At 43.0% G+C, this 23771-nt stretch overlaps 1 protein-coding gene across 3 annotated transcripts; it reads right to left on the bottom strand.

The window, feature by feature from the left end:
- Positions 1–86: 86 nt before the first annotated feature.
- Positions 87–23561, bottom strand: KDM5C (lysine demethylase 5C). 3 transcript variants are annotated; one of them, XM_070741316.1, is made up of 28 exons: positions 22520–23561; positions 20012–20089; positions 19198–19320; positions 18790–18960; positions 18333–18464; positions 15411–15479; positions 14879–15002; positions 14611–14792; positions 14057–14215; positions 13833–13952; positions 13338–13496; positions 13030–13211; positions 12058–12220; positions 11861–11980; positions 11455–11649; positions 11185–11366; positions 9151–9275; positions 8616–8763; positions 8231–8327; positions 7746–8104; positions 7479–7617; positions 7208–7387; positions 6967–7107; positions 5925–6461; positions 3182–3239; positions 2727–2926; positions 1030–1233; positions 87–923 (listed from the first exon to the last, which is right to left on the bottom strand). In XM_070741316.1, the coding sequence occupies exons 1-28, from the start codon at positions 23072–23074 to the stop codon at positions 915–917; spliced, it is 4911 nt and encodes a 1636-aa protein (XP_070597417.1). In that variant the 5' UTR covers positions 23075–23561; the 3' UTR covers positions 87–914. The 3 variants fall into 3 exon arrangements, with proteins under 3 accessions (XP_070597417.1, XP_070597418.1, XP_070597419.1); XM_070741317.1 differs by having other exon boundaries at positions 87–920; positions 22520–23379; XM_070741318.1 differs by lacking the exon at positions 15411–15479 and having other exon boundaries at positions 22520–23377.
- Positions 23562–23771: the final 210 nt, after the last annotated feature.

Genomic DNA, 23771 nt, shown 5'->3' on the forward strand with positions numbered 1-23771 from the left:
AATATGTTGTGAAACTGGGCATGCTCACAACTGCCACCAGCAACTCTTAACTGACCAGGTCGCCTTTACCCCAAGATCCAAGTAAATTTGTTAACCTCCAAAGTTTAATAATAAAAAAAATCATAATACAATAAAATAACACACCCCTCCCTACCCCCAACATCCCACCCTTCTCTGCTGGAGAAAATAAAGGAAAACACTAAAAAGAGAAAGACCAAAGGTTTTTAGTGTCGGAGCCTGAGGCAGTATGGGGCCCATGATTTGGGGGTGGGACGATGAGGGTGGAGTAGTGGCTGGAGTGGAACTAAAATATTCCTTGCCTTTTCCACCGCCCTGGAGAATAAAGTGGTTACCACGATTCCTATAAAACCCAAAAGGTACCAGGAGGAGGACAGGGGTGTCTAGGGAGAGCTGCCCCTCTGTGCAACAGGAGGTGCTATCCCTGCGGTATCCAGGGAATGCTGGTAGAAAAAGGAGGACACTCCTCTCAGGAGAGGCCCCAACTCCTTTCACTGCCTGAAGCCCGGAGCTGGGCATTGTCCCAGCACCTTCTACCACCCGTGCTGGATCTCTGCAAGGCTTCGGTCCTTACAGCAACACGGTGGCGCCCTCGGTCGCTTCTGCCAAAGAGAATGCGGGCCCTGCTTGTTGGTGACCCCTGCAATGCCTCCCCTTTCCGCAGTATCGACAATACAAAAGAAGGGAAAATAAAATATTACATCATCTGAAAAATAGTCTGATGCAGGGCCAGTGCCAAGTCCTGGGGGGGTGGGGGAAGATGCAGCCGCAACTTCGAGGGCAGGGTGCCTCCCCATGCAGAGTGCTAGTCAAGCCAACCGAGTGACCTGGGGCTGCCAGAGTCCCTTACAGTGCAGTAGAGTCCAGGAAGGAGAAATCCAGGCATCTTCTAGCCGTCACAACTGCTATGGAAGACAATGGTTGCATGTTAGGAACTAGTCAGCCCATGTCAAAAAGCCCTGCCTGCCCTGTAGACACCCCTAGGCATCTTAGTGGCAACCCTTCACTTACTCCAACTCCATTGTGGCTGCAGTCTGTGTCTGCTGCAGGGGAAGCGCCACCTTGGGACAGCGCTGGGTCTGCCGCCCGGATCTTCTTTGGCTCTAATTCCTCCTTAGTCAGGGCTGGGCAATCACCACGCTCTGTCTTGCGTTTCCGCCGTCGCTCCGAGTCTCGGCCTCGCCCACGGGTGACACGCCGCTCCACTTGCTCCAGCTGGAAAAGGGTAAGAACTCAGGGACTGAAAACTAGGCCCAGCCTTGGTGTGTGTGTATGTGTGTGAGATCATGTGGTTGTATTTCATAAACACAATAATGTGGCTAAAGGGTATAATTACATACTCAGGAGGGGTTTTTTTCTGTAGTAATTACATATTTCTGGCCATTATAGTTGCAGTTCTTGAATAGGAGAAGTATACTGAAGATGCAACCCCCACCCATCACAAAATGCTGAAAAAAAGAAAGCTTCTATAACCAGAAGAACCTTTGCTCATTTCCCATCTTTCAATTTTCCATCCTCATTTACTGAAGGCTTTAGTATTCCCCTCTAAAACAACAAAATCTGTGAACATACAGACACAGATCATAGCTACTAAAAAAATACTTGATGAGGAATAAAGTAGTCCTCAACTAACAACCACAATTGAACCCAAACATTCTGCTGCTAAGCAAGACAGTTGTTAAGTGAGTTTCGTTCCATTTTATGATCTTTTTTTGCCACAGTTGTTAAATGAATCACGGCAGCTGTTAAAATTAGTAATCCGGTTGTTAAGTGAATCTGGTTTCCCCACTGACTTTGCTTGTCAGAAGGTCGCAAAAGGTGATCACATGAGCCCGGGACATTCCAACAGTCCTAAATACATGTGAGTTGCCCAGTGTCTGAAAGTTGATCACGTAAATTTCATCATACAGTCACGGGCATGCTGCAATGGTCATAAGTAGAAAAAACAGCCATAAGCCACTCTTTCCAGGGCGACTGTAACTTTGAACGTTTAAGTAAAACAAAAGGTGGTACGTTGAGGACTAGAAAAAGCAAAGGGCTGGAATGCTGCAATTGTGTTTTTCTTTGACATTCAAAAAATAACAACTGCTGCAATTACTAAAAAACGTGTTGGGGAAACTTTAAAAATTCCAAGTTTTGAAAAATGATGCACCTGAGCAAGATCCCTAAGACTGCCCAACTCCCAACAGGAGTTGGGCAGCCTATAAATTTAATAAATTTAATGTAATAAATTAAATATCCCTAAGAAATGAGTTGTTTCACATTAGCTGTTAGCATAGGAATCATCCTTTTTCATCTTGTATCTCTCAACAGACTTTCAACCAAGATAATATAACTTTTCAATCCAATGATTTCAGCATTGTGTAAGTGATGTAAAAAAATCTGCATTTAGATTTCCTGGCTTGTACCTCTGTCTCTTACTATAAAGCCATCACACAGGAAGGGAAAAAACACATTTTCATTTCTGTAGTTGACTGCCACTGTTTCATTGTAAAGCAGCACACATATATACCTTTCCTGTGTTATAACCAACTTCCACAGAATCTAAAAATCTGACTCGGCTCCTGAGATACTAGCAAAAGTGGCTAAATTTTGTGGCTAAAAATGCTCTACTAGCCTTTTTATTAGAGGCAGCCATCACACCTTCGCAAAGAAGGCATGGAAACACAGACAAACTAGAACAGCTCACAGTATTTGCTAAGACTCACATCCAGTAGCTGCTGGAATTTGTGAAGCTGAGGAGCGCAAGCAGCCCGTAGCAAGCGCCAAATGCTCTGGCTCTCGTCTAGCGTCACTTCAAGAAGATCCCCTTCCATTAGCAGCTCTTCCAAAGGTAGACGGACGGCATCTTCCAGCTCTAGGACAGGGCCTTGCAGCTGGGGCAGGTAAGAACAAAGCATCTCCAGGTCTGCCAAGAGAAGCACAAAGGTAACTTGGGGTAAAGGAACAGCCCAAGCTCCTTATTTTTGTTTAAATCACAGAACAGGGAATCATCTTTCCACAGGATAAGATACTGTTAGACAAGTGTCAACCCAGAGTGATGGGATAGGATAGAAAAACAGTACCCAAGTCCATATTTCAACTCTCAGTATTTTCAAGAAAGCAAAGAAAACTGGCCAGTAGTTGCTTAACTTAAAGACTTAGGATTCTACTAGACTAGTACCTGAGGCACAGGAGCTGTTCTTCTCTGGAGTTGTGGCATCTCCGTTCTCTAAGGAAATCTGAGGGGGGAAGGTGGGAGGAAAGAAGATTTTTGAGCCACAAATGCAATTTCCACATCACACCCATCAGGACATGCTGGCTCTTTAGCTAATGGTGGGGACAAGAGTTCTTGTCAAAATAAATGTGGTTTTCTTAATGCAGAATAACAAAAACATTTTACTGCACTACCATTAATGGCAGCAACATCTCCAAGACAGATTGGTTGAGCTGCTACGACGACAAGAAATATTTGGCTCCTTCAGAAATGAAATCAGTAAGCAGCCAGACTTCAAGGAGGAAAAAAACCTAAAACTCTGAAATACTGTAGTCACAAGACTTTGTATAACCTTGGGAAATGATTCAGAGTACAAAAGTCGGTGAATCTACAGAAAGGTTTGGGGATTACGAAATTACGATAAAAGAGAGCCAGGGTAATGCAGGCTAGACTAGAGAATTTCAGGATGTAGTTCACCCTTAGCCATAGAAATTCCTGGAAGACTATGCCAGGCACCTACCTACCTCACAGGATTGCTGTGATGGAGAGCAAATAAAAAACAGTATTACAAAGGTCTTGTGCATACAAGCAGTGGAAGTGATGTGCCACTTGAGGCTGTTGGGGTCTGGATGGGTGTCAACAGACTCAAACTCAATCCTGATAAGACGGAGTGGCTGTGGGTTCTGCCTCCCAGGGACAATTCCATCTGTCCGTCCATAACCCGGGGGGGGGAATTATTGACCCCCCTCAGAGAGCGTCCGCAACTTGGGCGTCCTCCTCGATCCACAGCTCACATTAGATAAACATCTTTCAGGTGTGGCGAGGGGGGCGTTTGCCCAGGTTCGTCTGGTGCACCAGTTGCGGCCCTATCTAGACCGGGACTCACTGCTCACAGTCACTCATGCCCTCATCACCTCGAGGTTCGACTACTGTAATGCTCTCTACATGTGGCTACCTTTGAAAAGTGTTCGGAAACTTCAGATCGTGCAGAATGCAGCTGCGAGAGCAATCATGGGATTCCCTACATATGCCCATGTCACACCAACACTCTGCAGTCTGCATTGGTTGCTGATCAGTTTCCGGTCACAATTCAAAATGTTGGTTATGACCTATAAAGCCCTTCATGGCATCGGACCAGAATATTTCCAGGACCGCCTTCTGCCGCACAAATCCCAGCGACCAGTTAGGTCCCACAGAGTTGGCCTTCTCCAGGTCCCATCGACTAAACAATGTCGTTTGGCAGGACCCAGGGGAAGAGCCTTCTCTGTGGCGGCCCCGACCCTCTGGAACCAGCTCCCCCTGGAGATTAGAACTGCCCCCATCCTCCTTGCCTTTCGTAAACTCCTTAAAACCCACCTCTGCCGTCAGGCATGGGGGAATTGAGACATTTCCCTCGGGCCTATACAGTTTATGCATGGTATGTTTGTGTACGTGTTTTTGCTTTTTAATAAGGGGTTTTTAGTGATTTTTAAATTATTAGATTTGTTGTACATTGTTTTATTGTTGTTGTGAGCCGCCCCAAGTCTGCGGAGAGGGGCGGCATACAAATCTAATTAATAATAATAATAAATAATAATAATAGTAATAGTAATAATAATAATAATACATGGAAGAGATGAGATATAAATCTAACAAAATAATTGAACAGAGAGGAGGCAAGAAAAATGTCCTGGTGCTTAAGAATATGAAATGTAGACTAAGGGGGGGAAAGTCAAGAGTGTTTAAAAGAAAGCAGAACCAAGTAAACTGGGCTCTGAGAAACTAGCAGGCAAGGAGCTTTCTTTTTTAAGGGGGGAGGAGAAATCAAGATGCCTACAAGCCCCAGAGAGAGAGGAGAATTGGTCTGAGAAGTAGGAAGTGCTGGATTGTGAGAAATCTTGCCAATAGCAATTTCTATTATGAATGGACGAATAATTGCCAGAATAATTGCCAAGACTGTGCATCTGTGGGGGCTAGTGTATGTTTATTGGATTTATGAGCTCATCTAACTTGTTGAGACGGGCAGTTAGAAGTAGTCTTAAACTTACAACCACAATTGAGTGAGACAATTGAGTTTTGCCCCTTTTTATGACCTTTCTTGCAACATTTGTTAAGTGAATCACTGCAGCTGTTAAGTTAGTAATACGGTTATTAAGTGAATCTGACTTTGCTTGTCCAACGTTTGCAAAAGGTGATCACAGAACCCCAGGACACTGCAACTGTCATGAGTCAGTTGCCCAGCATCTGGCTTTTGATCACGTGATCATGGAGGACGTTCCAATGGTCATAAGGCACTTTTTTTCAGTGCCATTGTAACTTTGAATGGTCACTAAATGAACTGTTGTCAAGTCAAGGACTACCTGTATAGAAATCAAATGAAATAACTCAACCAATTATTTGACTTTAAAGTACAGATACAATGTTTCCTATTACAAGCACAATGCAGGAGTGGGTGAGAGAAGTCTCCTCCTTACCTGGTTTCCTCTACAATAAAGGCTTTTGTAAAAGAAATGAGTGGTGGCTTCAAATTTCTTGGGTTCTTTCGGTATTTTTTCAAAAAAAGCCAAACCTGGCAGACAGACCAACTTCTGCAAAGGGGGTTCACACTGCAAGGCCCTGCCTCAGTTCTATCCTCAGGAAACATGTGCGGCCAACCTGGTGCGTGCCTCCCCTTCCCTTTGGAGAGGACTAGCCAGGCCAGAAGAAAGCTCATCTCTCCTCCTCCACTCACCTTTGTTTGTTCGTTGCAGCTGCTCTCTTTGAGTGCACCTGCGTCCTTGGCCGAGTCCCCAAGCAGTCGCTGCCGTAGCTCAGCTAAACGTCCCAAGGCAGAAACTACATCGGAGGAGCCTAGGAGCTGGCGAGCGCGGTCCTGCCACATGATGGCACGCTCCGTCAAGCATTGGAGGGCTTCTCCCTCGGGCAGCCGGACAGGAAGTTTCTGCAGAGCCACCAGCAAAGCCAGGATTGTCTCCAGGCGGGGCCGGCGGGACCTCTGGCATAGAGGACACAGGAATTTCGCTTCCCATTCCCACCATGCCGGAGAAGGCCGGGGATTGCCCAGGCGAGGCCAAGCTGCACAGGTGGTGTGGAACCAATCCTGACACAGTTCACACTGCAACATAGCAAGGCTGGGAGGCTGGGAACAGACACAGTACTGGATCCCAGAAGGGCTATTCATGGATGGCACAGGCTTCTGGGTATTTGACTGGCGTAGACGTAGGATCCCTGCTTTCTCCTTCTGTTCACCTTCTTTGAAGACCAAGATCTGCCGGCATAAGATGAGTGGTTATGATTCTCTGGGCCCTTTTGACCCAACAAAGCATACATTACTTTTTCCTCTGGTTCATTTTTTGTATGTATGTATGTATGTATGTATGTATGTATGTATGTATGTATGATTTGGTGTATTGCGAGCTGTGTGTCATTGAGTAAAATACATAACTGCAAACAAACCATTAGCAATCAGTGAGATCTGTAACCTCATCTCCCAATTCTTTCATCTGTGTGATTCTCCTAGACCAATCTCTCCTCTGTATGTAGTTTCGCCTCAATCCTTTAAATCCTTTACAAATACGTAGTTCTTGCATTTTTTTTTTTTGCTAAATTCTGCCCCCACCAGTACCTACAGCTTGACTGTTTTATCAGGTTAAAAGCATTTTGTCTCGCGACGACCAATCCAGCTAAGCTAGAATGGCCCAAAATAACAAAACACACCCTGCGCTGTATTAGTCACAGCAACACCCCCATGTTTCCTAAGCCTAGCTACTCACCACAGAGCCGGGGTCCCTGAGGTCCTGTGCTGAGAGGCCCAGTCTCTCTGTGTCAGAATTGTAGAGGCCTGGCTCCTTCTCTCGCTGCCATTTAGTGCGTTTGACGCTATCGGAGTCAGCATCAGCACACGGGCACAGCACCTGACAGAAAGACATTGAAGAATGAAGGGGGGGGGGGTTTGCCTCTGAGGTGAAGCTTTAAATCCCCATCATTAGCAATTCAAAAAGCACCCCCCCTAACCTCAAGCAACGTGTAACAGGAGTTCTTTTTGAGAAAGGTCTTGGAGGCCTTTTCCCGCCAGGAATGTGCAGTAGCTACTTGTACTTCCAAGTGATGCAATTCCTCCAAGTGCACTGGCAAATCTCTACCCACAGCCACAAGGCCCTCCAGGTCATCCAGGCAGGGATAATGGTCTCCATTCTGGGGAGAAGACACAGCATAGACTAGAGTACTCTGGAGTTGAAGCAACAAGCTCAGGTTCCACTGCCCCCAGCCCAGGGCTACAGCCCACCTGGATCTCCTCCACATCAGCAATCCAAGCCTGTGCTTTAGACAGGGCCTCCTTGAGCGACAGGATATTGGGTAAGTGCACCGGGATGTTCTCTGCCTCCTTGATGATGGCCTCCAGCGTAGCAGGCGAATGCTTCTGCCTGCAAGAAATTAGGGATGGGCAGGGATGTCAAATAAATTGTCACAGGCATCTCTACAAAGCGACGCCTGGCTAAATTGGTACAAGCCCTCCTGTAGGAGCCACAGACTCCCCACGATTTAATCTTACCTGGCCTCCAGGCACATTTGCGCTTTTTCCTCCCAACGCTGAGCAATAGTGAGCAACTCCTGCAACTCAGCCATCGCCTTATCCACAGCAGGACTAGGGGCAACTCCACAGCCAGAGGTGATGAGTGCTCGCATGACAGATAGCGTAACCTTATCCTGGGGTGAACGCAGAGTCTGCTTGACCTCCTCCAGCCAGACTGCTTGCTGCACCTGCCTCTCCAGCAGCTCCATCTCTGGCACCTCAACCCCTAAGCGTGTTCCTTGTGCCAGCAGTTTGTGCAACTCTGGGGAATTGCCTGAAAGATCCTGTAGGGCCTCTTGGACTTCCATCTGGAAAGCTTCCACCTTCTCCAACACGTCCTGGAAAATGACACATGGCAATCACAACCAACCCACTTGTGCAACCAGCGTGCCACCCAGACACATTACCAATTCCTCCCTTTATTGTGATTATCAATAATCATATTACAACTCTCTGTTGCTCACCTGGACCTCTTTTATCTGGTGCATGACACAGGGCAAGTTTGTCATTTGCTCTAGGAAGGCACGTAATTCCTCTACTGTCATGTGGACTGATGACTCTCTGTAAGTAAGTGAGGAAAAAAGCAGAACATGTTTCATTATAATTCCATAAAATAAATCTCAAAAACAGCTTGACATAAAAATACCAAACAGATAAAGAGAATGCCATTACACATGAGAAAAGACTTCCTGAACAGTATAATTATTTACCAGAAAACTGAAGCAAGAAAGGTACTTTAAAAGGGGGGCAAAAGGCTTCACGGGATGATTTAAATGGAGTGAAAGGATTCTATATGGCATCTTGCTCTTATCCATACAATTCTACTTGAAACCAACTGTCCGCACTCACTCTGTTTCTTGGATACTTATCAGACCCAGGGCCTCTGAGACACACTTCTCCGCTTCACTCAGACAGGTTTTGAGCCGATGAAGAAGTTCATTCTCAGGGAAGTTCCTCTCACGTGCCTCCGATTCCAGGGCACGCAGCTCCTCCAAGGCTGTAAAAAGCACAGAACATTGTAGCATCCAGACCCATTGGTTTGGTCCAGCTTTGCTAGCCACTCTCAACTCCCAGAAAAAGTGAGGCTTCTTGAGTTTTATCAGTGACAGTCTTCTGGCCCTTGGTTATTTCATTATTCCTCCTATTCTAGACTCCCTTTCACCCGGAAGCCCCTTTCTAGAACTTAATACTGCCATCTCCAGTCCCATTCCCCAAAATTTACAATCCAATAAGGATTCAAGTTCTCCTCACAACATGCTTGAACAAATGTGATAGCAATTACATAGGGCCTTGAAAGCATATATGCGTTTCCTCTACTAAGACCTCAGGGATTGGCTTCTTAAAAGACCCCAGAATCAAGGAGCGTGTAGGTGGGACCACCTACTTCTTTTGCGTCCATCTTCCACTTCCAAAGCAATGCGAACTTTGTTGGCCCATGTGTCAAAGCATTCAGCTCGGACCTTCAATTTATGTAACATGGCCGGGAGTTCATCCAGAGTATACCGATACCTAAACAAGGAAGGACATTTAGAACAGAAAAGCGGTAAATGTACTTCAGATAGTCCCATAAACAATGGCTTTTTACAACATTAGCTTGTGTTCATATTATATTAAACTATACAGGTATACCACAGTTCATTGAATGACCATTTAAAGTTATAATGGCACCAAAATAAGATACGTGACCATTTTTCACACTTACTACCATCCCAATGATCATGTGACCAAAATTCAGAAACTTGGCAATTGATTCATATTTCTGATTGTTGCAGTGTCCTGGGATCATGTGATCCCCTTCTAACCACTGAAGTCAGTGGGGAAGCCAGATTTACTTAACCACCGTGTGCCCTAACTTAACCACAATGATTCATTTAAAAATTATGGCAAAAAACGCTGTAAACTAGGGCAAAACTCACAACTGTCTCACTTAGCAATAGAAATTTTGGGCTCACTTGGGGTTGTATGTGAGGACTACATCAATTGATTTCTCAAATAAACACATATGAAAGAGCCATTAGAACAGTCCTTGCCAAATTATTCTGGACTAACATAAGGAGGCCCATTATGAATTATGAATAAAGGAGACTCCTGTAGGCTCAGGGTCTCTGAGTCTAGCCATGGTCTCAATGGCTGAAGACTTAAAACTGCCTCAGAATTTTATTGGGGATGGGAGACATAACATACAAGGAAGATCATGCTTATAGGTTAAAAGTTATCAATATGCTAATAATGCTCAGTTACAGCTCCCTTCTAGGCTGATGCCACTGAGGTTCTTTCTCAGTGGATGAAGTTTGTTGGGGTCTGAAATGGGAAAATAAGTTTTCAATTTAACCAAGCAAAATGCTGTTGCTGCTGTTGAGTTTTGCAGTCCCGACCTTTGGGATTCTTTACCTCTTGTCCGGGATAGGGTTACGCTCCTTCAAAAAAGCACTACTGCTGCACAATGTGTCGGCCTCTTGGATCCTCAACTCCTGCTGAGGTGGTAGACATGGCTGGAGGATTTTTGCATAAATCCTCTAACACATCAATTGCACCCATTTCTGGAATGGGAGGCTTGCTTAATTCATGCCCTTGGCTACTCATATTTGAGTTACTGTACTGCATTCTACACGAGGCTGTCCTTGAAATCACCTGGAATCTGCAAATGGCTGAAAGTGCACCTGTGTAAATAGGGTATGGCACACCTTAGTACAGGGGTCCCCTGGACCATGGATTGACGCCGGGCTGCAGCATGCCAGAAACTAGGCCATGCAAACAAGCAAAGCCCCATCCATTGGATGCAGGCAATATACAAAGTCACAGCTCCTCTGGTCATTGGAAAAACTTCTCTCCACGGAACTGGTCCCTAGTGCTCAAAAGATTTGGGGCCACTGCCTTAGTACATCAAAAGTTTGTAAGCTGCATTGTCTTGCTATCATGAGCTGAGCAAAATTGAGGGTACAGGTTATCTCCGATGAAACCTTCATTGCCTAGGAATGGGTTATTTGTGGGACCCAGTTATCTTTGCTTGGTCCATGAGATCCAGCAGATTCAGATCCCTTGTGAAGCAGTATCTCCTGATAGAACCAGCAGGTAGATGTTCTCTATTGCAGTGCCTATTCTGTAATATGCTCCCCCTCATGGTTCAGATGAACTCCACTCAGAACGAGCCTCTCCAGAGATCCTACATGAGATTTGTGCTGGTTGATCTCATTTAATTCCATTGTTTGGTTATTCAAATTGTAGTTCTTTCCGTTCTATGCTTATGATATGGTATGGTATGGTATTTTCCAATTCCATTTTTATGCTCCTACAACTTGTAAGTCACCCTAAGTACCATTTTGTGAAAGGTAGTCATATAAATCTAACCCAATAAGTGACTATACTATATTTTAACTTAAGATGACTCATTCGTGGAATAGCCCAAGTTTCTACTCACCTGAGGTACTGCCTGCTACTCGGGCACTTGCAGAGGTCATTGATGTGGTAAAGGCAGACAAGACAATTTGGGCAATCATTGCAAGCCAGCGCTGACAGAAAACAGGTTGTCTTGCATTTGTCACATTGGCGCTCATCATCTGGAAGCAACTCAAAGGCCTCTCGCTCTGCTTCAGAGATTCCCTGGGGCAGCAGAGAAAATCGATGAGTGGCTTGATCATCTGCAACTAATCCTGGCTTCGGACAGTATTCACTTGCCATCTCAACCCACCTTGTCAAGGAGAGCCTTTCGCAATTTACGCTCCTCCTGGACCAAGATAAACATCTCCTTGTGTACAGCAGCAGCCAAGTTCAAGTCCAACTTTTCAGGGCAAGCAGCCATTTTGCAGATAAGCTCCTCATGAGAGAATACACAGTAACGGCGAAGGCGCCTATAGTGCTCAATGCACCGGCGACCAGCTGGCAACTGAATATGAGGCGGGGGGGGGGGGGGGGAAGAGAGAAAATCTAGAAGTATATGAAGAATTTTGGAATTTCCCATGCACTATTATTATAGCTGGGAACTATGAATTGCAAACCTGATTCTCCCATCCCAACTCCTCTTCTGTTTTACTAGTATGGCCTTTTAAAAAAATATGCAAGCAAACACGAGAAATTCCTGCTGGTTATAAACTTACCCAGTCAGCAGTGCAAAAGTTAACTGCTTCAGCAAAGTTGTAGCCCTGATTGAAGCCACTGTGATAAGCTCTAGGGAAGGTAATTACAAACTCTCCAGCACACTGATTGGTCCGGACGACCTGCCGATGCAAGAGAAGAGAAATCATGAGAGCAGGGACTATACGTAGAGAAGAAAAAATATGTAAAGGGGACTCACCGGAACGCCATGAGCCATAAGTGTATTAGGGTTCATGAGTGTCACCAACTGGTGCAACAGGTCTGGCTGGCTCTCAAAAAGCTCTGGGGTCAGTTTCTTCATAACATCTTCCAGATGTTCAGCCGCAAACGATGGGACCCCATACCAAGTCTTAGGCTCACCCCTAGAAAAAGAAGCTTGTCAGAGAATACTGTCCAACAAAGGGAGAGAAAAACCAACACAATCATAGGAAAATAATGGGATGATTCTTTCTGAACACTTTTCGTTTAATAGAGTTCAATTACAGCCCCCTTTAATGAAAAGGGGGCAATTTATTATACAAAATGTCATTAAACACAAACTTTCCTTCATTAGTCTTCTATTTCAATTCTTCTCTTATAGAAATAAACAATCATTGCAGTTTTGAAGTATAACTATTTTAATAAGAACTGGTCTGCTATTTCAATTCTTGCAACAGGTAGTCCTCGACTTACAGCCAAGATTGAGCCCATAATTTCTGTTGTGAAGCAAGACAGTTGCTAAATGAACTTTGCCCCGTTTTATGACTCTTCTTCCGTTAAGTGAATCACTACAGTTATTAATTTAGTAACGTGACTGTTAAGCTTTGTAAGCCGCCTTGAATCTACGGAGGACAGCTTAGAAATCTAAATAATGAATGAGTAAGTAAGTAAGTAAGAGAACCTGGCTTCCCCATTGACTTTGCTTGTCAGATGGTCGCAAAAGGGGATCACATGACCCCGGCATATGGCAACTGTCATAAATATGAGCCATTTGTCAAGAATTTGAATTCTGATCATTGCGGGGATGCTGCAAGGGTCGTTAAGTATGAAAATCTATTCTAACTCACTTTTTCCTGTGCTGTCGTAACTTTGGTCACTAAATAAACTGTTGTAAGTCGAGGACTACCGATACTTCACTATCAGAAAGCTGCTCTGGATGGAAGGTTTGTTTCCCTCCCTCCTGAAGTCTCACCAGTGGAGGTAGTTAATAGAGTAACTCCAGTGATCCTCGATGTGCCAGCAGAAAGCAGAAAACACCATGCCCACGTAGAGCCATGGTACCTTCATGCCTGAAATATCAGCATTGATGTGGCATAGCACCGACTGCTTCAGCACTGGCATCACGTTGAGGTTCCAGCCGCTGGCTGCATACTCCTGCAAGGCAAGGCAAAGGTTAGGAAAGAAGGTGGGGCCGATCACAATCGGTCAGCCTTGAGGGAGCAGAGCAAGAAGCTCCAAAGATGGGGAAAGGGAGACCTCTGCCTTACAAAGGGGACCTACCTCTTCCTCTGGGGAGAGGTGCCTTTTGCCATCATTGATGGGGAAACCACTTCCAAATTCTTTGGAATGAATGTCAGCGCCATATTCCACAGTCACATCTTCCTCAATGCTATTCACCAAGCGCCAGAACTCCTTTTCCACAAGCTCTGTTGGCACCATCTGTGGAAGGAAATAGAGGAGGCAGTCAGGACCACGGGTACTCTATATCCTCAGTTACAGGATACCAGAAGCACGTATGATGAAATTGCCAAGAATAGGATGAACGGCGGAGATTAAGAACTAAAAAAGATCCAGATTCCAGTGCACACTTAATCAAAACTGATTTATCACTTTCAGTCAGCCCACCCACCTCACATGGTTACATAAAATGAAGAGACTGTTGTGCGTAAATACTGTACCTTGAGAGTCTCTGGAGGAAAAATGGATTATTGACACAATAAATAAAACCAGGTTTGGTACTTTGTCTGTGCTCACAGCCAAAGAAGCAGAACTCACATGGACTGGCATGTTGAAGTAGTCAGCCTTGAAAGAATCTGCCATCTCCCCAAAGCTCTGCAGGGTGTATTCCCGAGTGGCCTGCTCAAAGCCAAAAGCCTCTGGGGGACGCTTACACTCCTGGGGAAGGACAAAAACCAGGGGAAATGTGAGAGAAGATTCACAAGTAAGGAATTATTTTTGCCTACCCGTACTATAATAAAGGGCAAATAAAGCTTCCTTACCGCCATGACACATTTGGGACATCTCCAGACACCTTTAGGAATCTCCGGTAAAGGAGGCAAGAGGCAGAAGATGTGATAGTTGTCATCACAGCCATCACATAACAACAGCTTGTCATCCTCATCTCCCCGTGTACATATCCGACAAACGTAAGATTCAATCTAAAAGTGGAACAAATACGTATAAGAAATGCTATTTTTACACATAAAAGCAAATACGGATTGTTTTGTTCAATATTTTTGCGAGGTACCTGTAAGTATTGACTCCTAATGACTCTCTACATGGGTTTTAAATATACCCAAAGTTTCTTTATCCAGGCAATGACAACTTCAAAGGAGGACAACAAGCAAAAATTCAACAGAACTATTATTTCCTTTTATGCATTTTTTTAAAGGGGCAGAAGGCTATGGATGTTATCATAGAGCTCACAATTACCAACTAATAATTTTCATTGGCCAAACTATATTACTGATAATGATGGGAGGAGGTGGAGGCAAAACAATTTTTTACCAAGAACAGAGAGATGGAGCAGAACTTAACTGAAGTGAACACTTACAAACTGAGTGTTGTGATTGCGACGGAGGCGCATGGTCATCTTGGTGCAAGGTTCTGGACTGTGCCTCAACTCTTCTTTCATACTTGCATAGCCTCGGGGTAAAGTGGGTTCCAGCTTCACCTCTGAAACAGGAGCTTCCTCTTTTACTATCACTGTTGGGGGGCACTCAGGCATCTCCTTGTCTATATTAAGAAGACATAAACTTAGAACCAAGAGAATAAACTTCTCCTTTGGCTCCCTAATAGTGGGGCTAGCCCTCCATTCCCACCTTTCTTGCGCATGTTCTTGTCCTTGGCCACAAGCCCCAATCCCAGCATTTTAGGACCAGCGCCATAAATCTGCAGCTTCTTCAATTCGGGGTTCTTCTCAATGTCTTCCTCTGTTGGCTCTGGCTGCAAGAAAGATACAGTTAGGACAGAATGACAATATGAAGCCATGAATTTTAAAATCGTGTTCCAAAGATTCTCAGAAAGCAGCAGCAGCAGCGGGAAGAAAAAGAACCAAGAATAAATTGAGTCCCGGAGAAAGGAGAACTGATTTCAGAAAGGCAACTGGTAAGTGACAGACACTGCTGAGATCACGACTGAACACCTATGACAGAAATGTCATCTTGTTTCGGAGCAAGCCTCAAGGTGAAACTGTCCCAGAATGCATGGCACACTGTAATAAAACAGTGCACACATTGAGACATTAAAGCCACATCTTTTCCTGGGCAGAGTTTGAGGACTTCTAGCCACGAAACAGGACAAATGAATGGAGTGAAAGAGAGGCAGCAGAGGTGGACAGAACAGGAACAGTACCCATGCTTGATGTGCTTGCTCGGGTAACAGAGCTGGGGAACTCGCAGGTTCAGTGTATGAGTCGGATTCCTGCAAGAGGGCGACAAAATGTGTGTGGTGTGGGGATCAACAAGGCTCTAGGCATAGTAGAAAGAGCATCAAGAGAAAATCATTATTAGAGCATAGTGAAGAAGCTGGGTGGCATTTCCCCTCAAGAGCCTAGAGTTGCTAAGAATCAAATGGCATATAAATGTCATTAATAATTATTATTATTATAAGGGTTATAAATATAAGGATTATGGTGTTTTACAACAAGAGAGCTAACAAATGGAAACATTACAATAACTACAAGAATGCATGGGGTTTAGGAAATATTCAACATTTTAAAGGCAAGGAGAGAAAACACAATGACATTTTATTTCCTATTTTAGAGAGGAAGAATAGAAGCATGAGGGAATTCAGGAACAAAGAATAACTTTGCATATTGCCTTTGCCCCCTTTAACATAAATTAATCAGATACTTAATATACAGTTTGGTCAGCTTTTCAGTAAAAGCTTTTGTAGAAATGACTGGGATTCTAATTCACTTTCATGACTTGGGGTATAGAATGATGGAATCGGGTACAGTTAAGTTTCAGATTTTATGGTGAGGATGTGCATATGAAATACATACCATACTTTTTTCCTAATTTGGAAAATAGAATTATCTCTCCCTCATTTAGTCTTTTACTGCAAATGCATGTGGAGACTAAACTCCAGTTCAACATTCCTAGCTTGATGTTCTACTAAACCTTGGAAAACCACTTACTAACTGTTTGGAAAAAACAAAATGCAGCACTGTATCTTTATCTGACCTTTGAATGCCTATGTCTGCATCCTTGAATTTAATCAAAAACTTTTACCCATATAGTTACAAGATTCAAGGTTTCCTTAAACTGATACAAAATAGTTGTGCTTTTTTTCTTAAAAAAAATACAGACATAGCCATAAGCTCTTACATGATGAATAGCAACTAATAAAAAAGGCTTACAACTAAATTGTTAAACCATAAATACAAGTAAAAAAGGGGAAACAGCATCCATTATGCAAAACAAAACAAAAAAACCTTTATGTATTCTAGGCTTTCGCCCACCATGGTATTAGGTTTGTGAAGATCAATTTGATCTTGAAGTGAAATACCAGCCACCACATGCAACAAATCTAGTTTTGATTTACATTTAATATGGCTTTATATTTATTCATTGTTTATATCACTGAGTGTGATATAAAACTAGAAACACTGACTGTGTGTATTAATTCTTCAACAATTAAAAACCTATTGAAAGATACTGGTTTTAAATGCCTTTTTAACAAAACAATGAAGAGATCAATCCTTCCATTCAATAATGACGACGTTATAGATTTGACAACGTTATAGATTTGGAGTGGTGGACATCCAGGGAAGAAATGGCAAACTGAAGAAGAGACTTTGAATTGCTCACATAGCTTCTCCTTCCAACTGCATGACAGCAGGCTCTGGTGAGTTTAGAAGATATGGGGATAGCCATCTTGCTCAACTCAGGGTTGGCGCCTTTGAAAGGACACTAAGTTCACATAGTTACTGTTATCGTGAATATTTTAAAAAATATGATAAGATACAATTTTGAAGGCTAAATACTAGAGGAAACCCAGGAGAACTAAAATTTACAATTAAAGGGAAAAAGGCACTTAAATATAACTTATTAATATGGAATGGAGCAAAATAAAGTAACACTGGATGTATTGGAAGATACTTGTGAACAAAGGATCCAGAAGTTCATTTTAAGAATGTATGGCCTCTATAGACAGACTTTGTTTAAAATATGTTGTGGAAGGGGAACATGTTTTAGTGGACAGGACACTAATTTGAAAATAGATTTTAAAATGATGAGCTAAAGCAATAATGTGGAAGGAGATGCTACACCAACTATACAAATGAAACTGACCAGTTGTCTTAACAAACCAAAAAGGCAACATGGATGACTTTTTTTAATGTTGAACTCACAAAAGAAGGTTTTGTTAAAGTTCTGAAAATTAAATTATGAGAAAGGACAAAGAAAAAATGAGAAGAAATCAAGTTCTAGGAAATTAGAACTGACTATCAAGATTGTTAGCAGAAAAGAATATAAAGTTGGTTATCTGATTAAGGTTAAAATAGATATGGTTTTAAATATTTGTTTTACTGATAAAAAATATGGAAGAAACCATTGTTATATTTTAAGAGGTGGTAATAAGTTACCAAAATTGTTTATACTTATTGTTATAAAGAGGGTAGCCATTTATCTATTCATCTCTTTAATACATTTTTCTATTTTTCTTTTTTTGTCTCTGCACTTTCTATTTTTTCTTTTTATTCATTTTTTTAGTTCATATTAGTTTTTATCTTTTTAATTGTAAAAACATTTTTGAACTAGACACTCATCTAACACTGATGAAAAATGGTTTGGAGAGATACACCATTTGAACTTAACCCCCAGGTCACCATGACAGAAAAAATGAATACTATGCAAATATCTTTAGATAATTTCAGGGAGGAGGCGGATCATACTAAACCATGGAACAAATTACATTAAATATATTTTAAATGATTATACCGTATATGTTTAAAAACTCTCCTATTGCATTTAAAATCACAATTGGGGGGAACCAAAATAGATTCCAGGAAAGCAGATACTAAAAATGTGGAGGGGGGGTATAATATACTCTTGGGGGAGGGTCCAGGGGTTGCACACATGTAGCCAATAATAAACATCCTAATAGGATGAGACTCCTTTGACATTTAAGTTGTTCCATCCCAAACCTGAGGAAAAATAATGCTTTCCATTGAGTCAGAGCTCGGGGTGTGTACAATTGCCCTCAGAATTATGAACTGGTCCAACCGAAAACAAAGTTGTAATTAGGGTTGAAGGTGTGTGAGACACTCACCTCCTGCTGCAGTCGCTTGGCCCGCCGCCCATAGCTGTTGAACTTGGAAGGCTGCACTGACTGGCGCAACGGGATGCTATGAGGCTTATACTCTTTGTCTTTCTCTTCATTATCAAATGGGTGAGTATTGCACTGTTGGGAGAAAGGAATAGCATTAAGACTGAGTAAAGCTTTTCATTACTCCTGTTGCTCATCACTAGAGATTAAAAAGGAAGGGCCTAACCCAACTATCCCATGTCAGAACAAAAGCATGATCAGTTTAGATAGGATTTTCCTGACTAGGCATGAGCCCCTGCCATCTTCCCTAGCAAGCTATTTTCTTCTCAGGGTAGGAAACAATGTCTATTGTCTATTTAGAAACAGGTGTTTTCTTGTACTCGTGTACTACATTTGTGGAGGAAATGCAATTTGAAATTAAGTTACAGGAGAACTTTATACTCTGGGACCCAATACTCACCACCAAGTTAGCACCAGACTGGTACATTTCATATGGATAGATAATACGCTCATAGTGGGAACGAAGGAGGGAACCAATATTCTTTCCTGATGGATAAGAAAGTCGCTGAGCCACCCGTGCCCACCGGCGATCCTTGCAAATGGCTTCATATCCACCCTCCTCCATCACAATCTAAAAATACAGGAAAATATTGAAAAATTACAAATAAACAGCTTGCAATCACCTATTTAAATTAGGTACTTGTTTTTCCTTATCCCCAATACCAAACGAAGAACAACAATTGATCAAGACCTATCAATGGCACAGATGAATCTTCATTGAATCTGCTGGTATTGGTAATTAACTTGAATACAAAAATGTAATTTTCTGTATAACATTCTTTTTGGGGAAAATGTAATTATAACTTACTTTACTCAAGCTGTACAAATCAAGGATACGCCTCTCTACATTGGGAATTTTCAGTGCAGAACCTTGAATCTCCCAGAACTTTGCGATCTGGTCTAAATAGTTCAGTTTTACCCTGGTCTGTGCCTAGTAATGGAATAAATTGAAGTTAGTCTTTTTTCTCAAGCCAATAACATATAACAGCTTCCCATTTAACCATGCATCTTTCAAATATATCTTCATACAAGCAATGCTACATTTTAATGAAGTTGTAAACAGTATATATTCACACACTGAATTGGTTTGAGACCTGGGAGATTTCCTGTAACAGGTGCTTATACAGCTACATGTTATTTATTTCAAGAGACCCAATGGAAGTATTTTCTCTGACGGGACAGAATGTTTCATTACCTAAGCTAGGTAACATCATCAGTGTTAGATGAGTGTCTAGAATTGATGATATTGCCTAGTTTATGTAATGAAATGTCTGCAAGAAAACAACTAAGCTGGAGGACACCAAGGATCCCTCATTTCAACCCTGAGGACTATTTTGAAATAAATCACAAAACCATGTGTCTATGCTTGTATAAACAGGCAACCTGACACAATTTTTGAAGTCAATTCTTTCAATGGCAGTCCATCACAACTGCTGGACAACAGTTAATTAAAACAAATGTATTTTGTTTTTTAAAATTATATAGCACTATATTTTTACATTTATTGGTAGCTCCTAGTATTTTCTCTTGTAAAATGATTTATTTTTTAAAAATTATCCTGTTAAATGTAAAGAAATGTGAATTGCATTATAATTTTATTACGTCCCCTGCAAAGGAGTCACCTCTAGTTCATTGAGCCTCTGTATCCGTGGAGTAAACCGGAAGTTGTCAACTTCCACAGCAAAGGGAGGTTGCCAGTCCTGAGAAAGAAACAGAAAGGCAATATAAATTATAATCCCAGCATCAAACATTTTGAAGTCTGTTTACCAATTAATAAGGGATCCAATACTTTTTCTAAAACATACACTCCATGTTTAAAAGAAATAAACCCAAAATCCTTTCATCCTTAGTCTGAAAACAGCCCTAGAAAATCAGAATTCAATTTCACAGTTAACAGAATATGTGCAAGAGTTGATTATACAAACTACCACAAGAAACATCTGAGACAATGAAAGCCTTTAATTTTGGAATGAAGCAAACCTACTATATGCAATATTCAGTACTGAAGAGAGACGGAGACTTACATAGGTAAAACTGACACTTGAAGGAAACATAGTGAACACCTAATAAAACATCAGCGTACTAAGCACTGCAAAACGTTCATCTTTACTATTTATATACAGGAAGCCTGAGAAAAAGGAAAGGATAACTCTGATGTCCCTAGTTTAAATAATCTAAAATATTATATCCCAAAGCACTACACATTCAAAATCTACTGTTGTAATACAAAGGAGTTACTTCAAAGATGGAGTAACTTTCATCAAGAACTATTGGAAACAGCAAGACAGAGAAAGGCCACTGAAGAAAAGGTTATTTGTCCATGTGTGAGAAATACTACATGATTTTAAAATAAACTTTACCGAAGGGAGTCAAATGCAAAATTTTGATTTCTAGGAGTTGGAATCACAGTTAAGCCTGGTGAACTTCATGAAAGTATATTTTTCTTGTATTTTTAATGAAATATTTATTAGTTTGTACTAAAGTGGGTGATTAAGTTGGGAAAGTCTTGACTTCTCAACTTAAGAGCATTTTCACATGGTCTAAATAGTATATCAAAAGCACAACTATACAGAATTGTATTTCCTTTTGTTAGACACAATGAAGTCAATTTATCATCCAAATCAAAAGAAATTAGGAAATGCTAAACAAATCATCCTAGAACTTTCAAGAGAAGAGGAGAAAAATGAAATATTGCTAACAGGGTAATACTTTAGCATTACAATGCTTAAGACTCACACTAGCAAGACAGGTTCTCCTCCAATTGAATTGTGACAGAAACGTTTGATTTGAAAGCTGCAGATTAACCTGAACTATAATTTACAACCTACAGAAAAAAGCAAGATTCGTTTAAACACTCCATATGCATTGGCTAAGCAGATGCTAATATTTTGCTGCTCTAATTAAAAAATATCACAATGACTTCTCAATGAGGATTTAAAAAATTGGCAGAAGTGGGTTTTTTTAATTGGGACCAGAGAGCAAGAGATCTGCTTCAGCATCTTCTACACTGTAGCTGGACAAAAGAAAACCAACTTCCTCAAATATTTCCTAGTCTTTCTCTTGTTCCTTCTTAGACAAAGGCTCTGCAACTGGTAATCATACTAGATGACCTGTTATTATGAAATAATCAAAAATATTATTAAATGGACTTAAGAAATACAGCAGGAAAAGACTTGGAAAACCTCTTTCCTGCTATACTTCATTAGAATAGAGGGGTTTCTTTTCTTCTTTTTGCCTGCAGCTAAGGCCTAGCTGTAGGATATAGAGGAAAATAACAAAAATGGGACACAATCCATACAAGTTTTCCAGCTTGCTGAAAGAGCAAACTGTTCAAAATGGTAACAGCTACATGCCAACACAGGCACCACCATTATCACAGATACAGCAATTTTCATACAGAAATCTATAGAACTTGACTGTTCAAAACACAATTCCAATTCCAGTCCTTGTAGTATAATACGCTTCACCCTATTTCCCACAATGCATTCAAATCTACATCTGAGGGTTGACTATGCAGCGCATTATATTTTTGCATCACATCAACTGCTTTCAATACTTACATTCAACTTGTCCTACTACATCATGGGAAGCACCTAAATGATTCAACCTTTTTTAATTACTTAAAACAATCTTTCCCTGAACTTGGTGCCCTTCAAATGTACCAAACTACCAGAATTTCTAGTCAGCAGGGCCAGCCATGCAACTTCTATCACCCACTCTATTTTGTTGTTGAACCAGGCCTGTGTTCAGTTATTTCTTTTAAGGCATCAATCACAATAGCCTTATTCTTCCTCAGAAACACTGCATTTGTATCAGTCAATTCACTCAATACCCTGACTGTCTCCAGTAACAAACACTCGCAAGAACTCTTTCCCATCTAAAGACACTGGTTCAAGTCCGTAACCCTCATCCTGGTACACAAGCTCTCCAGTACATTTCCTTCCATCCAATTCATTATAGTCACCAGAGGAGGAGACATCTCTTTGAAAAAAGGCAAGACAGACAAACACCACCAGTTTCTAAGCACCCATGAATCACTTGCACTAACCCCCAAATCCTGCTTCTGCTTGCCCACTTGACAGTTTCTCCTTAAAAAAAAAACCCAACAGCCTTTTTTTGCCGGTACTTACGGCGGGAGGGCGGATCTTGCAGATGCCACTTTTTTCCGCGATGGGTCGGATCTTGGCAATGTAGCCCAGCGGGTCGCTGAACTCGGCCCAGCTGGGCTCAAAGACAGGACACTCGGGCGGCGGCAGGAAGTCCTCGGGAGGCAAGAGGGGGTCGGGGTCTCCAGCCCAGGACGGGCCGCGCTCCATCCACTCGCCCGGCTCGGCGGCGCCCCACGAGCCGCGCTCCGCCTGCTCCGACGCTCGAGACGGCCGGAGTGTTCGCTCGGCCCGGGGCCCCCCGTCGCCCTGCTCGGCCTTGTCACTTCGGGGAGCCCGCTCACCCTTTACAGTCCGTTCGATCTTCTCCATCCTGGAGCCGCGCTCCCCTCCCCAGTCCCCATGTTCTCCCCTCTCCCCTGAAAGGCCGCGTTCCCCCCTCAAGCTCCGGCTGCCCCTCTCGCCCGCCTTCTCCCCACGGGACGCCCAGTCACCCTGGTCCCCAAGGGGACCCTTCTCCCCGCAGGCCCCTTGGTCTGACCCCTCGCTCGGCTCCACCTGCTCCTCTCTGGACTCCATCCCCTTCACACCGGCTCCTTGGCTCTCTGGGAGGCCCCTCAGGGGGCCATGCCCGGCCCCTCCTCCTCCTCGCTCGAGCACCAGGCCTAACGGGCGGGGGGAACTAGGCCGCTCAGCCGGAGCTTTTCTCCCCGGCGCTCGGTTGCTCAGTTCTGCCCCTCCTCCTCCTCTGGCCTCTCCCGGTGCTTTCCGAGGCCCGGAGTCCCTCTGGTTCTCTCCCCTCCCTAAATTCAGGGCCTGCCGGGTCCTCTCGACCTGGCAGCCGCCGCCATTTTGGACTTTCTCAATATCCTCCACAGCCGCTTGCCCATCAACAACAAAACGTCTCCCTCCGCCAGCCTCCTAAGATTCAAAGGGACCTCTTGGAAACGTCACTGCGCCGGCCTTAGAGGCGTTTTCCCGATCCAAGGATGGCAACTTCTAAGCCTTGTCAAAGACCGCTGATTACCGATGGAGGCTTCAGAAGCCAAATGAAGGCAAATAAAAAGTCCCTCAGGGCCGAGGCGGAGGGATACAACTAACAAGGGAATGTAATCGCTGGGACTTCTTGCGCACGTTTAAAGGGCCGCACCGCGCCTGCGCCAGACGACAGAAAACAGGAAGAGGAGGGAGGAGCGGGGGGAGGAAAGCAAGAAGAATTGAATGGGCGGAGCATATCGCGAACGCCGCCTATTCGGTGGTCAGAACTACAGCGGGA

The sequence above is a fragment of the Erythrolamprus reginae genome, chromosome 2, assembly GCF_031021105.1.
Source record: "Erythrolamprus reginae isolate rEryReg1 chromosome 2, rEryReg1.hap1, whole genome shotgun sequence".
In the NCBI taxonomy this organism is placed as follows: domain Eukaryota; kingdom Metazoa; phylum Chordata; class Lepidosauria; order Squamata; family Dipsadidae; genus Erythrolamprus; species Erythrolamprus reginae.

Coding starts and splice junctions, on each gene's coding strand:
- KDM5C (XM_070741316.1), bottom strand. CDS start 23,074: ATGGAGTCCAGAGAGGAGCAGGTGGAGCCGAGCGAGGGGTCAGACCAA. Junction 15,003..15,410: donor AGCAAGCACATCAAGCATGG/GTACTGTTCCTG, acceptor TCTTTCTTGCAG/CCAGAGCCAACAGAGGAAGA. Junction 11,981..12,057: donor TTATGGCTCATGGCGTTCCG/GTGAGTCCCCTT, acceptor TTGCATCGGCAG/GTCGTCCGGACCAATCAGTG.